At 30.3% G+C, this 17,943-nt stretch overlaps 1 protein-coding gene and 1 long non-coding RNA gene across 2 annotated transcripts; one reads left to right on the forward strand and one right to left on the reverse strand.

Annotated features, from left to right (window-relative positions):
- Window positions 1-11,559: 11,559 nt before the first annotated feature.
- On the forward strand, window positions 11,560-13,418 carry LOC106411716 (probable xyloglucan galactosyltransferase GT14). Its single transcript, XM_013852525.3, has one exon. The coding sequence runs from the start codon at window positions 11,721-11,723 to the stop codon at window positions 13,278-13,280; it is 1,560 nt and encodes a 519-aa protein (XP_013707979.2). The 5' UTR covers window positions 11,560-11,720; the 3' UTR covers window positions 13,281-13,418.
- A 1,882-nt stretch (window positions 13,419-15,300) lies between these two features.
- Window positions 15,301-17,721, reverse strand: LOC125591388. Its single transcript, XR_007327376.1, has 2 exons — window positions 16,459-17,721; window positions 15,301-16,393 (listed from the first exon to the last, which is right to left on the reverse strand). It is a non-coding gene; the product is annotated as an uncharacterized LOC125591388 (long non-coding RNA).
- Between the last annotated feature and the right edge of the window lie 222 nt (window positions 17,722-17,943).

Below are 17,943 nucleotides of genomic sequence, written 5' to 3' on the forward strand. Positions count from 1 at the left end.
CTAGGAATTTCCTCGGAATATTCCGAGGAACTAGTGTTTGGGGTTTCAAAACATCAATTTTTTTTTGCCGTATTTCATTTCTTATACAATTGTAATGCATACCATTGAGGATTCTTTGTATAGATGAGCATAAACCATGAAATAACAAATTTCAAAACGAATTGTAAGTATTCCCTTTACCGTTCATTAAAGTGTATAAGTGTTTCTTTTATGTTGTGGGGATTTCGTTCATACAATCGGAAAAGTGTTTATTATAGGGTAAGGAACAAATTTTTGACTTCATAATGAACGTAAGACACTTAATAAGGGTTATATAGGTGTTATTCAAACCGCAAAACGTTGTTTTCGGTTTAAAAACCCTATTTCCTCGGAATTTCCTCGGAATATTCCGAGGGAATTCCGAGGAAACCCTTTTCTTCCTCGGAATTCCGTCGAAATATTCCGAGGAAATTCCGAGGAACTAGTGTTTGGGGTTTCAAAACGTCAATTTTTTTTTAAACGGATCGATCGATGGATATATGTCCAAAAACACATCGATCGATCACAAAGATGGACCAAAGCGTAACAATGTGATCGATCGATGAGATTATCCCATCGATCGATCGAGGATATCAAGTGTTCCTCGGAATTTCCTCGGAATATTCCGAGGAAATTCCGAGGAACTAGTGTTTGGGGTTTCAAAATCTCGAATGTTTTTTTTAAACGGATCGATCGATGGATATATGTCCAAAATGTCCAAAAACGCATCGATGGATCACTAAGATGGACCAAAGCGTAACAATGTGATCGATCGATGAGATTATCCCATCGATCGATCGAGGATATCAAGTGTTCCTCGGAATTTCCTCGGAATATTCCAAGGAAATTCTGAGGAACTAGTGTCTGGGGTTTCAAAATCTCGAATGTTTTTTTATAAACGGATCGATCGATGGATTTATGTCAAAAAACGCATCGATCGATCGCTAAGATGGACCAAAGCGTAACAATGTGATCGATCGATGGGTATATGTCCAAAAACGCATCGATCGATCACTAGTTCGTCGGAATTTCCTCGGAATATTCCGACGGATTGATGTTTCCTCGGAATTCCGTCGGTATATTCCGAGGAAATTCCGAGGAAACCCAAATTTTGGGTTTCCTTGGAATTTGGAATTTCCTCGGGAAATTCCGAGGATTTCATTTTCCGTCGGAATGTCCGTCAGAATACCGCTGTTTTCTTGTAGTGCTTGCGATGATACTGCTCTCCCATGGGAGGGGCGGGGGGGGGGGTGAATGACGAATTTAATGCAACATACGAAGTAAGATTTGGCATCATTTTTTATACAGGAAGATGTTCTTAGTGGAGTAATTGTTTGTGGAAAGGAAAGAGCCAACCTATGACAAACAATATTACCATTAAAGAAGACAAACTCAATGCAAACCCCTGTTGGAAATATTTTGATACAAAGACATTTGTATCTTGACGAACATTCAAACTTTCATACGAAAACTTTGGGTTTTTTCATGTTGCGTGTTAGTTCAGAAGTTCATTCAGAAGTTGCAAGTAAAACACACAATTAGCATAAGAGAAACATCAAATACATGGAAAGGAAATAACAGATTGAATATTCCATTAGCGTGTAAGACTACTCTTTGGAAAACATCGTCAAGTTCGCTTTCATGTTGTAATTTCTCAAAATATGGTGCACATATCTGATTATGTAATAACTTACTAGACATTGACCCGCACAACCGCGTGGATATTTATTTTCAAATTTAATTTTTGTTTTTACTAAATGTTCTATTTGTAAATGGAATTGTATTACAAAATTGTTATAATGTAACATTTTGAAAGATAAATAATTTATTAATTATATCGAATATTTTTTTTTTTTTTTTGCGTTTTACTGTAAATTGTATCACCGATATTGGGTATCATATAAACAAATCCAACATTTATATAGTTAGTATGTTATTAAAAATAATATATTAGTTATAAAATTTGTACGAAAATAAAACGATTGTTCAACTTCTATCAAATTTGCAAAATATAACAAATTAAGATTAAAATTTAACCCGCGTGGGTGTTTTTTTTTATTTTTTATAAGTAAACTTTTGTTTTTTTTATAAATATATATTTATAATTTTACACATATTTCACAATTTTATTCTAACATTTAAAATATGATCGCCATATAATATTTTATACTAATTATTAGTGTTTTCAATTTTATGACCGACGTTGGTATCATATAAAAAAATATCACATTTAAAAAATTGTATTTTTAATTTTTATGTAAATTGTATTTTACTGGATATTTAATATTATATAAAATGATATTTATTTCTACAAATTTTTCCTTTCTAAAATAGAAATAATGTGACATAAATTTAAGGTTTAAAAAATATTATGTCATAAGCCATGGTAAATGAATAAAATACTTTCAATTATCATAAAACTATTAAAAATTTTTATATTACATATGAGTATAAAATATGGTTTTTACTGATTTTAACTTATTATTAGATTTGGAAATAAGGTATAATATTAAACTGCGGGATTAGCTACATTATTGGAATTAGTTTAGTCCCCAATATATGAAAATATTGCAATTTTAATAATAAATGATGTTTTTAATAAATAGAAAATATTCTTAATTTTGTTTGTTTCTTCAAATTACACGTTTATGATTTTTATTAAATATTGTAATAATAGAATCATAGCTTTTAATAAGAGTGATATGTGGAAGGATGTTTTTAATAAATTGAATAATTATTTAGGAAAATAGTAATTAAATTAGGAAAACACATTAATAGCTTAAACTTATGGTTATTTAATACTTCAGTGGCATGCTATTGTAAATATTGTGAAAGTGTCAGGATTAGTCTAATTTTGTACTCCTGTTTTAATAGATTAGATTTTTGGAAGTTCTGAATATTGATTTTGTAATCTCTAGTATAATTATGTTTTTCTGAAAAAAATAATTATTAATTTTGTTTGACTGAACGTTTACTCATTTGATAAATAAAAAATATAAAATGTACTAGTTCAAAAATAGGAAAATAACGGGTTTGTAGCCAAAATGTTCTACAGCACGCAATATCAAGATTAGATGAAAAGATATAGGCACTTTTTTTTTTTTGGCATCCAAAAGATGTAGGCACTAGATACAACTTTTCATATCAATGTTCATAACCATTAGATGCACTTTTTCGTGATGAAAATAATAAATAATAAATACAAAATTCTAAAATTGAAAATTAACAGATGCATCTTTTCATGATTCAGCTAAAAACAATTATTTGCTAATCAAATAATAATTTAAATTATAATGATTCTAAGTTAAATGATCCAAACTTTAGAGTTTTTTAATATGTACATCTTTAACTACTTCAGCGAGTCTAATTTTGAATTATATTGGCATTCTTCCTACTATCTTTTATTTACAAATTTTCATTTGAATATTTTATAAGAATTTGTAATTAGGTAACTGCACACAATTTTTCTTCTTCAATATTTGTGAAAGATTTTCAATGAAAAACTTATGTACCTCATCTATTTACAGTTTTTCTAAGAACTATACGAAATAGTCCCAACTTTCAAATTTTGGATAGTTATTTTAAATAGTATATTTACAATATATTTTGAATAGACACATCATTAAAAAAAAAACATTATATTGGATAATTAAAAGACACATATAATTGTAGAGAGATACTTATTGAGCGATTTTTAACAACTTTATTTAAAATAATTTATTTTATAATGAAAAGACATAACTCTTAAATTTTTAACCAATTTTTAGATATTTTAACTTCTTTTTTAAAACTAATAAAAAGACAAAACTCTTAAAATTAATACATTTTAGAGATGATGTTAAAAAGAGACACATATAATTTGACAACTTCTTAATACAAATTTTATATATTACTATTTTAATATTTATTTACCTTTTTGTGAAAGAATATTAAGAAAATTGGATATCGTAGTAGATGTATTCTGACTTATATTGATATGACTGTTTTCATTTATAATATTGTCTTAAATTATGAAAAAAAATATTGTCTTAAATTTATAGGAGAGTTTTTATAAAAATCAACACTTATTATATTAAAATAACACAAATAAAATTAACTAAATTCATAAATTATGGATTTACCTTTTTGAAATCATGAGTGACTTTTATTAGATTTTAAATAACTTTTCGAAGTAGAATTGGTATTGAGCTATAAATACTCTGAATTTTATCGGTTTGTTTATATGTATTTTTTTAAAGATCTTTGATGATTTTTTTAACAATGAATCTCTCGTTTGTCTAATCTAGTTATGATTGTTGTGATTTGTTAAGGGATACACCTCTTTAAATAGAGAACTAAGGGTTAAGATGGTTAATTAATATCAAAGTTGCAGTGATTTATTATCAAAGACTACAATCAACAAGACAACAACAATTGGAATACAACTTTGTAATGCAACTCTTGGGATGAAATAACACAACTAAATGAATAGACACAACTCTTAAAATTTTAGAAAGACACTTTTTAAGATATTTTAACTACTTTTAAATTAATTAAAAAGACACAATTGTTTAAAATATATACATTTAGAGATAATGTTGAAAAAAATATATATATATATATATAGATATAATTTGACAACTCTTTATTAATTAATGCAACTTTTATGATGAAAAAACACAACCTTTAATATTAATTGTTGAAAAAACATAATTTTACAAATTTTTTAGAATAAAACAACATAACTTTTCAACATTAATTAAATTCTTATTATTAATAGATACAACAAATTTAAATTATTTTATTTTCAAAAAATAAATTGAAAGTTTATCTACTCCCTATGTTCGATAATATTTGATGTTTAAGAATTTTTTTTGTATCAATTTATTTGACGTTTACGGAATTTCAAGCAAATAATTATAGAATATGACATTTTATCCTTACAAGTTAGTAGTTACAACCGATAGTGATACGAAGTCAATTTTAACGTTACACTAACTAAAAAGGATACAATAGAAATTGCATCATCTTTTTTAATTTATGTGCAAATTTGTGGAACGTTACATAGTAACGAACGGAGGGAGTATTTACAAAAGATTTTATAAAATATATCATTTATGCAAAGTCCGGGCTATTACTTAGCTGTGTTATTATTATACTATTGACTAGGATAAGACCTGCGCGTTGCGCATGGTGAATTTATTTGTATATATTATCGATAATTTTTTTTATATATTTAATTATTTTATTTATACATATACAATATTTTTTGTTGTTATTATATAATTTATTTCCGATAGACGGACCTAGGGATGTAATCCAGCAAAATCGAACCAATTAAAACCGAACCGAACCGAATTAGAGAAAGTGGTTTGGATTTGGTAATACCAAATATACCGAATGGATGTCATTTTTGAAAATCGCGGTATATGAATATGGTTTGGTATATAAACCGATCAAACCGAATAAACCGATCATTTAAAATATAGTAGTATAATTATATGTAAATTTTATAATATAATTAAGAATACTAGATCGTTTTCTGCGCTACGCGCGGATAATTACTTTAATTTCTATAATTAATTTTGGTGTGTGAATATAAAATATTACAAAAAAATTTATGTATATAAACTATGTAGTATGTAGGGTATATAATATATGAGGGGAAACATACTGCGATTTTTGTTGTTTTTGAATGTTGCATATAATTTTTTCTCATTATTTTGTAATGATTTTTTTATTAGTTTACCAAACTACCAAAATTTTATTAGAATACAAAGACAGCTCAGATGACGTCGGAAAGTTTTTCTTAGTTGTGTTTTCTCGATTATTTTTTATGAGCTGTAGATGGGAAATGTAGCTCTAACTCATGTATTGACTTGACTCTTATTTCCTTAGAGTTTGACAAAGAAAAGTGATACTGGCAATAATTTTGATCGATTTCTAGTTTTGAAGTGTATTTTGTTTTGGTTTTGTTGATGAACTTCTTTAATTGGATGAAGCTGAATTTTCAACACTGTCTTTTTGTACTGAGTTGTTCTTTTTGGTGATGTTAGTTATGTCGTGAAATAAAATTGTGTTACTGGTGTTTAAGCGACTAATAATGTTTCCAAAAATTGATAAGAAAAATAGTTATAAATCATCTAGCATAATAAGTATTGTTTGTTTATTTTTTTTATAAAATTTTGGGTTAATGATTGTTATGAATCATCTAGCATAATAACGATTGAGATATGTTTTAGCAGCAATTAAACAATGCTTATATGATTAATTCACTTAAATTTGGGTATTTTCAATGTAACATATTATTCAGGCTAAATAATGTAAATAATAACTTAATTAAATGATATTCAAACACGTTTTAAAATTTTCAACTCTTATGAGTTTTAACCTTGTAGTCCATATTATTTCGACTATTATCAACGGTTTTCATTTCACACCATAAATTAATAATTCTATTTAGAGAATTTCATTGGCAGTGGATGTTTTTGTTTTTATTTGTTGTGATGAACTAATATATTGTTTTCAAAATATTTACTTGTTGGACAACTATATTATCATTATTTTATTTTGTGAAATTAAAAAAAAACATGTATTATTAATTATGTAAGATGATAAATATTTGAAAATTTTAATTCTGTATAGTCTTATATGTAAATATACGATGAATTAAATAATTATTAACAATATAAAATATTATGTATCTTAAGATCGTATTTTTTATATAATTTTGCATGTTAATATATATTATACTGAATTATATTGGTTTGAACATTTTTTCGTTTGAAAATAGACTATCTCCAACATTATATATATCAGCGATAATTTTTTTTTTTTTGTATTGTTGTTACTTGAATGATCTGTATTAATATGTGGATGCGGTCTTAGACTGAATTACATGTCACTCGGACGTACCATTAGATTTAAGACTTTGTAAATTTCATAATTTTTTTCAGTATGAGGCTAAACAAATATGGTGTTCTCTTCTAGAATTTTACTTAAGATAAACAATGTGGTTACTGGTTTATCCAGTTTACTGGGCTAGAGATTTTGTACATTTTTATGATGTATTTAAAACATATTAATGGTGTAAAACTTTTTAGATTAATTCTAGAGAGACCTAAAGTGGTAAATAATTTGGAGATGTCATTTTGTTTTAACATGGATAAAATTACCCATTACTGCTGATGTCTCATTTTTTAAATATTACACGCAGGTTTTGTTATTTAAAAAAATATTTTTATAAAATACTAATAGAACATGTTAAAATATATATATGTTTTTGCTTGATAAAGTAAATTTAATATATTTTTGAAAAATAAAACTTTATATTTATGCTTCATACAATATTAGACTGCGTGATGTAATTATACTTTATAGTTTTTGTTACCTAATATAATGTAAATGAATGCGTGAAATATATAATTCTTTTTGAACCCGGTCTTAGCTAGTTAGCATTCATTTTTTGGGAAATCATCCGATTTCTAAAAATATTTTTTGCATGATTTCATCTTACTCATGATTTCTAGAGCTATATATTATATATTCTTAGATATTCCTAGCAATCATGGCTTTTTAGACATCATTGTTTGTGGAATTCAGAGAGAACGCTTTCCAAAGTTACTTCTTAAGCTTCAACTTACTCAACCCCTCTCCTCTATGTTTTGATTTGTAGTGAATCAAATAAGATCGTTTCCGAGTGAAAGCTATCATCGTCAATCTCTCACTCCAATATAACAGTGGATGATACATGGATACATTCAGTCGGCCAGAAGAAGGTCTAGTGGTTGTTGAAAGATATATATAAGATGAAGTAAATTATCTTTCTCAAAAACTTCCAAGAGATACTGCTCTATATATACCTCATTTGAAAGGTTGCAAGTTTTTTTCTACATGCAAATACGTAACAACACTCACGTGTTTTAAAAAAAAAAAATTGAAAGCTATAAGCTTTATTGGACTATTCCACAAATATGCACACTTTTGAACACTAACTTTTCTTCACCTTTTACCGCTTTTAGTTAGGCTTTACATTGTCGTCATAATCACTTGAGATCATTTGATCCCCTTTCTTTAACTTAAGTGACCTTTAAAGAAAATATTTGTACCACTTCATCTTCCAGCTTGTATAAAGAAAAAGTGATATTTTGCAATTTCATTTACATTTCGCGATAACACAACAATTTGTATTTTGTCAAGCGACAAAAAAAAAGTGCAAGAACTACAACATTATTTCTATCGTTTGTGATTCCTCCCCATTGTTGTGGTAAGTTACAGAACATTGTAAATAAAAGAGATACTGTAAAAGAGAAGAGAAACACTTTTATTGACAGAAAAAGCATCCGAGTCTGAAATGAATGCAACTTTAGTCTTGCATGCACATTGGGAAGGATCATTGCTACGTACATACCACACACAAAAGAAATTGTCTAATTGAAAAAATGAGCAACTAAATTGTCATTAAGTAGATAACATGGGGACAGAGGGTTTAACAGGGAAAATACTTGAGAACTCTAACAATAATGGAAGAAGAAGGTTAATAAGTCATGCCACTCTCCAGCTGGATCAACGTACTTTACTACTACGATGACAACACTGGCACTCTCACGCCTCATAAGTGTTGTTTTGGAGAAAAAATCAATAAGAAAAGATAATTCCCAAGTCACAGTTACAAAAAAAAGAGAGAGCGGCAGTAAAAGAAACCTATTCTCCACGGTGATACCTCTATTGAACCTATTCTCCACCATGAAGTCAGAAAAGATAAGAAGGTTATTTTTCATTTGATTTACGAACCTGAGATCAGATGTGATCTTCAGCTTAACGTCTATTCTCTCTCTGTCACTCAATTGCAGGCAATGGTTGCCAAGAGAGAAGATGAAATCAGCAAGGCGATGAGACGTTGCTATGAAAAGCCTGTCACAGATTCTGCTGTTTCAACGCTTCTCTTCATCCTGCATAAACACTTAAAAGACAATCTTTTTTAAATATAAAAAACAGAGCCTGATCTGAAGGCAATCATCATAAGTTATGGTAGTGATGTGTGGGCACCTGGCACCATACCGTCAATGTGAATTTCTTCTCCAGAAGTTATCTTTCATTGAAAACTAAAAACTTTAGAATATAAGAAAGAACATATTACCGATTGTGTGAGGGGATATTTAAGTACCATGATATTTGTAGACTTTCCGGTGGAGACGGGAGACTTTCCGTTGGATTTCATGGCTGTAGCGGTAGCTTCTTCAGAGGAGGTTTTTGATTAGGGTTGGACTGAAGATCAAATGGAGCATTTTATACCGAAGGAGGAAGAGGGGGAGGTGGAACGGAACAATTACAAAAGATTAAAGAGCATAATATAAATTCATCCGTACATATTTTCATGTCCATGTCTGCCGCTCTGGATCTCGCCTCTAATCTTGGTTGGAAGATCCACAAATCCGATGTTATCATCGTCTGCGAAAATTATATCCGTTTTTCAAACGCATGTCTGTCAATATGGTCTCCTTCTTTCCTTCTCCGATTCACTTAAAGCCGAATATTTATCCGTTACTGAATATACCTACCCTTGACAAAATAGTAATCGAAAAAAAAGATTTGTTAAATGTTTACGAGTACACGTTTCAAGAGTATTTTGCTTGGATCAAAATTTTGATATTCAATGATTTATATAGGAGAGGATAAACAAAGGGATTTGAAACGAAAGCATGAAAAGAGTAGTAAAGAACATGATTGAATGATGGAGAGTGGGTTGTGATAACGGCCAATAAATGAATGATGTAGAGTGGGTTGAGTTACTGTAACGCTGTGACGTTTAAGTCGAAGAGTCAGGAAATCAAAATTGAACGCTTCCTAGACTGAAGGCTATATAGGCTTGAGTTGCCTTTTGAATAATATAAACACAGCCCAAATATGGCCTTGAGTTGCCTTTTGAAAAATATATAAACACGGCCCAAACGAAATACTATTTTTGTCTTGAAGATATTCTGACACGGCACTTTAAAACTCTATGATTGGTCTGAATTATTAATCTGACGTGGACACACTAGCTGATGAGTATATTCAACTTTTATTATTGTAAGATATACATAATTTATTTTATTAATTTGATTTTTATATTGAAACGTTATTTTTAGTAACTTAATATTTTGTTTTAAGTTAAAAGTTATGTTTTATTTTTATCAAATTAAATAAAACATAACGTTTACCCTTTTGTTAACAAATATGAGTGTTTAGATTTAGTTATTTATAATATTATGGATTACTAATTTCTATTATGTAAAAACTATTATAATTATTAACTTAATATGTTTGCTAAACATTTTAAATAGTAAAAACCGAAATATCTTCATGTTATATAAAAACTAATATCTAATAATATAAATAAAATCCATAAAATACTTTTTTTTTAAAACAAATTTATGGTATTTTGGTATTTTGATATAAAACCGAATAAACCAAAAACCAATGGTATATAAACCAAAACAAACCAAAGTAAATATGGTAGCTATTTTTCATAAACCAAAATATCGAAAAATTGAAAAATCGAACCGAAACCGAACCGATATCCGGATTTACATCCCTAGATGGACCGGATCATTTTTTATTAAAATGGTGGAACTAGATTATGATTAATATTTTATGGGTTGATCAGATTGGACATTAAACAAATTATAACACAAAAACTTTATTATTTTCTACCGAACACATTTTTGAAAAATTTGAACAGTATTGTTTCCATAGTTGAATTATTTTGACATTTATCTTCCATATGGTTTTGAAAAGTTTCAGACCAACCATCGAATTGATACATGTTATTTTAATGTTTTTAGTTGTTTGGTTAAGAAAAACTTACATTTTTGTAATTTAAAGTCGTTTTAAAAAATTCAAATATAACATATAAGAAAAAATCTAACATATAAGAAAAATAAAAAATATAAGGTTTCCTTATTTTTGTAATTTAAAGTCGTTTTATTTTTTTTTAAATATAACATATAAAGTTTCCTCATTTATGTAATTTCAAAGTCATTTTAAAAAAAATCAAAATATAACATATAAGAAAAAAAATCTAATTTTTTATTATATGGTTAATGTGATTGTTTAATCTTTTTAATAATATAAAATTAAACAAAAATGAAGAAGGATGCAAAAATTGTTATCAAATATTTATAATTCACAGTCATTAATTATTATATATATGTTAATCATATTAGGTAATTCCGTAACTTTTATTTAAGGAAAGAATACACATTTCTTATATTTTGGGTTATATAATGTTGTTAGAATATTTTAAACTATATTTTATATTAGATGCTCTAGAATTTTTTGAAATGAAATTTAGAAAGCATTTAGAAGTGCCACCTATGATTGAAATTTTTTTTTAATTAATACAAAATTATGGTTCTAATTTGTTAAATGCTTATACTGGTGATTACCATTTATAGAGTAGTATTGTTAGGCCGGGAGAAAGGAAAAAAGTAGAGAAAAGAGAAAAGGGCTTTTGTTGACCGACCCAATGTGAAACTGAAACTCTCTTTCTCTCTCTATTTAAATTTTTGCCGACAGAGAAACGGGCACTTTGCTTCACTCGACACATGCATATGTCAGTCTTAACTCTCTAACTCTTTCCCCGCAATCCATGCCCCCCTTCCTTTAACCTCTCAACAAATTATTTTCTCATTTTCCCCGCAATATAATTTTCTCTTTCCTTTATTTCCTTTTTGGTTTTGATGAAGCCGAAGAATTATTCTCCGATGGAGAAACCCATCTCCGTCGTGACTGGGAAATTCCGAAGCAGCAACAACAACCATAGTAACGTCTGGTTCGTTGTCCCTCTCTTCATCCTCCTCTGTTTCATTCTCCTCTGTTTCGACTACTCCGCTCTCTACATCACCGACACCGACGAAGCCGCTCCCTCCTTTTCCGACACAACCCAGAACTCAGTTTCTCGCGAATCCACGAAAGACGTAAACCTTTCTCGATTACTCGACGACCCACTTCCCGATTCCTGCTCCGGTCGGTACATCTATCTCTACGATCTTCCTAGTAGATTCAATAGTGATCTGCTTGAGAGTTGCAGTTTGATTACTAGAGGAACAGAGAACAACATATGTCCGTATCTCGAAAACTTTGGTTTCGGTCCTGAGATTCAGGATCCCGATAATATTCTGTTGAAACAGAGCTGGTTTGTGACGAATCAGTTTATGCTCGAAGTGATTTTCCACAACAAGATGAAGAAATACACTTGCTTGACCCACAACTCGTCTCTAGCCTCTGCGGTTTTCATTCCCTTTTACGCAGGTATCGATATGAGCAGGTATCTCTGGGGTTTCAACATTACCGTAAGAGATTCCTCGTCCCACGAGCTCATGGATTGGCTTGTGAAACAGAGAGAGTGGAGCCGGATGTCCGGTAGAGACCATTTCTTCGTTGCGGGAAGGATCGCTTGGGATTTCAGGAGACAGACTGATAACGAATCAGACTGGGGGAGCAAGCTCAGGTTCTTACCCGAGTCACAGAACATGTCGATGATGTCTATCGAATCCAGCTCTTGGAACAACGATTACGCTATCCCTTACCCCACCTGCTTCCATCCTTCATCTGTGGATGAGATCTCGGAGTGGCAAGATCGGATGAGGTCTCAAAAACGGAGGTATCTATTCGCCTTTGCGGGCGCTCCAAGGCCTGAGTATAAAGACTCGGTTCGAGGGATAATCATAGATGAGTGTTTGGAGTCGGATGATCAATGTTACTTGTTAGACTGTAACTATGGGAAAGTGAATTGTGACAACCCTGTCAATGTGATGAAGGTTTTCAGGAACTCGGTGTTCTGTCTTCAGCCACCGGGAGATTCTTACACGAGAAGATCCATGTTTGATTCCATACTCGCGGGCTGCATCCCCGTGTTCTTCCATCCGGGGACAGCGTACGCTCAGTACAAGTGGCATTTGCCCAAGAACCACAACAGTTACTCGGTTTATCTACCGGTTAAGGATGTGAAGGAGTGGGATATGAAGATCAAGGAGAGGTTGCTTGAGATTTCAGAGGAAAGAGTGGTGAAATTGAGAGAAGAGGTGATAAAGTTGATACCGAGTGTGGTTTACGCTAATCCGAGTTATGGATCGGAAGGGAGTGAAGACGCATTTGAGCTGGCTGTGAAGGGAATGTTAGAGAAGATTGAAGAAGTTAGAGAGGTGATGAGACAAGGGAAGGATGGTGGTGAAGGGTTTGATGATAGAGATGATTACAAGTATACATTTTCTCCATATGAAGCTCAAGTTTTGACATAAAGATGAAAATATGTCAATATGTCTTTTTTAGTTTATGTAGGTAGAAGAAGCAATCTGTTTGCTCTAGAGTGAAAAAAAAAAAAGAGTATTTTGAAACAAGGATAATCTTCTCAATAATTTTAGTTAACTTCATGGATATTTTGAAGCATCTAGTAGTGTAGTATATGCTGTAAAGATGGTTAAAGTAACAAACGGGATCAATTGAACTCACTGTGGAGTGGCCGCAGCGGCTAACCTACTAGGAAGAGGAATTCGTGTAGACTCTTGTTTTCCCCATTTGCAGTGAAGCCATTGAAACGCTGAAATTTGAAACTTAGCGCCCAAAACCTTTCCTAAATGTTGAAGAGCTGATTAAGAAAGTTAATAAAGACACTAGAGAGAAATATGTGTGAGCAACATAATCTCGTATATATTAACACATAAACATTTAAAAGGTTGCAACCTATAGTTTGTATTAATTACAAAAGAAACTTGGTGAATCCCCTATATATTAATTGAGAAGCATTACAACTTCTTTTGTAATCACGTGTCATCGCTAGAATGATTTCTCAGAATCCTTAGAAAAATAGGTTGGTCCATGTAATTATATAATAAATTTTTGAAAAATTGCCACAAATACTACATAAATTACTAAGACTATTAATCCTACAATAATTTTTTTACTATCAGTAATTTTAATTTTTTGTTATAAAATAGGCAAATGATCAAAAAAAACATATGAGTAGAAAATATCATTTAATAGAAATTAATATTAAAAATATACTATATAAGTTAATATTATTTAAATTTTATTATATATCCTATCAAATAAAAAATTAGATTAATAAAATTTATATGTTCGCACTAATTTAATTATATATATAATAGTTACTGAATTTTTAATTATTCAATATATATTTATTATTTCATGATATATAAAAAACATATAATACTTAAAATAATATATATATATATATATAATATTCATTCTGCGCAAGACGCGAGTCTAAACCTAGTTGTCACTTAATTAAGATGTTAATTTATTTACGTGTCACCTTTAAGAATTAATTGAATAATATGTTGGTCCAAAATCGATTATCGGATTCGCTAGGGACATTTCGCATGGATTCGCTAGATAAATACCCAACATTTCTCCTTATAAATATGTAAAGGAAGAGATACGTTTATCAAATTTTGTGTGCGTAAAGTTATATAAAATTATCATAAATTCAAATAAATCTCAACGACCTATGCATATAGTTTAATAGTTAACACAACACTATGAATTCTATTTTAACGCAAACGTATATACATAGTACGTAAATAATTTGTGAATTATTGAATACGTTTTTTTTTTACTACGAACAGATTGAATATATATATTACTGTAGTATATATACCATCTGTATTTTTTTTTTAAAAAAATTAATAGCATTTGTATATTTAGCTGTATTTTTATTAAACTGATATTTAATTGGTTAAATTGTTAACTAATAATTTAAATTGTATTATTGGTAAAATTGTTAACCAATAACCAATTTAATATATTTTTAACCAATATCCAATTTATTATTGGTTAAATTCTTAAATTGTATTAACCAATAAATTGTATTATTGGTTAAATTGTTAAATTGTTAAATTGATATTTTGAATATCCGTATTATTGGTTAAATTGTTTGTTACCAAATATTATTGGCGAAGTCAAGAACTTGATTGATGGTACCATCGAATTTGTCTTAAAAACACTTTACAAAATAAGCCTAAGTTATAATCGAGTCTTAATTAAAATCAAATTGGGTTGGGTTAAGCTGGTTCAATTTGGGTATTGATCTCAAAGCTGTGTGTGAATGAGACATTGTTAAATTAAAGTAAAAAATGTATTATTCAAAGGAAATGGGAGTGTGGAAACTCTATATGATAGCCTCATATTGTGGCTTGGTACCGGAATGCAAAGATCTTAGGAATTTTGTATTATTCAGATTCATTGTTAGTAAATATTAGGAAAACACTATCAAAATTAATTTTACATTCATTAAGAAAAAGAAGTAAAAACTGTATTTATTTATTTCAAATGAAAACAAAGCGTACAAACTGATTCAACAACTTCGGAATACTTAAACAACTTAATCTGAAATTCATTTCACCATAGGAATGGAGCATCCGTACTACTATCGCTGTGATACAGCCCAGATTGCTGGCTTAACATTCATACTCACCAAACTCTCTCACACCTAAAACCAGTTCTTTTGTGATATTCTTACCTCTTTGTCCCAGAAAGTATGATATGTATACAATCGCTGAATGCTCGATAGGCTTGTCCCTGCTTCTGAAGTTCATCAGTCTGAATACCAGTAAGATAAATACCTTTCTTTTTATTTCTCCAAACACATTTTAGTGAGTCCTTCGGATATTCCCCCCTTCTATATCATCCTTCCCGGTTTCTTACTTTAGCATATTGATCATGCTCTACAGAGACAGAGGACTGTTTACGATATTGATCATCCTTCAAATATTGTTTCAAACAACAACCTTAGGCCCCAAACGGACGCTTTCTATTTTCTGCAAACTCCTCTCGGGTCAGAACCGAGATGGCTAACCTGGCTCTGATACCACTTATAACACCCCGACCCGTCCACGGCTAATGGGCCACCCACGCCCGCTCTCTCGGCCCGTGGGCCCCATCCCATCCGACGGTCGATCCGTTAATTTCTGAAGGCTCGAATCATTGTTTACCGACCCTGCAATCACCATCCAACCTTTCTCCGTGCTTTGGTCTCACTCGCACGCTATCACGAATCACTTCCCGATAGGTCACCCATCCTTCCACTACTCAAGCTCAAGCACGCTTAACTCTGGAGTTCTTTCAGGATGTGCTCCGGAAAAGGTAAGTCAACTTTGGTGACATAAGTAGCCAGATCAATCCCTTAAGCCTTTTCATATATCACAACTCCGGATGTTACAGAAATGATGGTGTTAAAATCACAAAGAAGAACTAGATTACGGTGAAAAAAAAAGTAAAGAAAGAATCTAGCTTGGTTTTACCGAGTTTAGTACATGATGACTAAACCGTCTTCGAAGAGATATAAATACGATCCTGGTTGGTCCGCGCAGTTAATCCTCCAGCAAGAGTTTATCTGCTAATATTGATTGTGAGCAGAGAACTGACGAATTTTACAGAAGCAAACTAACCTATATATACCTGCAGCTTCACCGACTGGAAGGTAAAAGGGACATATTGATTGTCAAATCGTGGAATGAATGGGGAGATGGCGTTAATTGTAAATTTAATGATAATGAATGGATGCAGTGGAGTTACGTAACTGTGCGAGTTCTCAGAAGAAGATGAGAAGAGTTGCTAGCTAATCGACGCAGAAGAAGACGGACACCACCAAAGAAGGAGCTCCATTGTCGGACTTTCCTGTGAAAGAGAAAAAAATACGACAACTTACTGGGCTCAGACCAAATCTATGTTAACAGCCCATGAAACAAATGTTTCTAAGCCCAAAGTCATTAGAACACATTACCGAAACAGCCGAAGAAGATTTATGGCATGACACGTGGTGATTCCTATTTCTCCGTGACGTGGCTCGATGAGAAGAGATTAAAACTCTTTTTTTTATAGTATAAATATACAATAAATATTGTACGTAACATTATTTTGAATAATTAGAACGAACTTAGTATATGACGTTAATGTCAAAATATTGTGAGTCCATTATATTTGGCATGGGGTCTGTTCCATTAAGTAAAGTGTAGATACGATAGTTTTGATTTTGATAAAAAACCGGACCGGATACTGAACTAGAAAAAGATTTTGATTCATAATTTATTGTGGTCTAACCGGTTTCAATCATATTTAATAATTTTATTAAGAATAACATCATAATTAATTTTATACCTATGAATAAACTATTTGGAACATAGTTATATAAATTCAATAGAAAGTGCCAATTAAAACACTCATAATTTTAAGGTTAGAAAGTGAAAGACTTGAATTATCTTCCATTGTATTAAAATCTTAAAGAATACATGAAATGAAAAACAAAATTATCTCTACTAGAAATTAATTAGAACCCAAAATAAAATTAAAAAAGAATCTATAAGTTTTACTTTAGATTTGAATATAATTGTAACTTATAGAAACTTTGAAAATGATGAAAACTGCAATAAGTATAATGGTGGAAGTTTTAAATTTTCAAAAAAAAAAATATTTAAAAAATTATCTCTTATATATTAATTGAGAAATATTTAAAAATTTGTAACCTTGAGTTTCTAATTAGAAAAGAGGCTTGCTTAGGTGTCATTTAATTAAAATGTCAATTTACCTTATGTGTCAGCATAAGAATCGATTTAATAATTTGTAAGTCCAAAATCAATTCGCTAGGAAACTTATATTAACCCAAACATAAAAGTATATGATAAGAAATTTTAATAAACCAAACTCGAGATCATATCGCTAGGCATGTAGACAATTATGTATAAGTGATAGTTTCCTTATTAAGAGAAAGAATTAAATACTATTAACTTAATACTGTATGCATAAATATCCAATATAATAGACTTGATAAAGAATTCGGTATGAGGTAAATATTAGGCGTTTTTGCCAAAACTAACCCACAACTTGATTTTAACCCCAAACCTATATCCAAACTTGAATCAAATGCAAAACTAACCTAAAAGCCTA

Source organism: Brassica napus, chromosome C8, assembly GCF_020379485.1.
Source record: "Brassica napus cultivar Da-Ae chromosome C8, Da-Ae, whole genome shotgun sequence".
NCBI lineage: Eukaryota > Viridiplantae > Streptophyta > Magnoliopsida > Brassicales > Brassicaceae > Brassica > Brassica napus.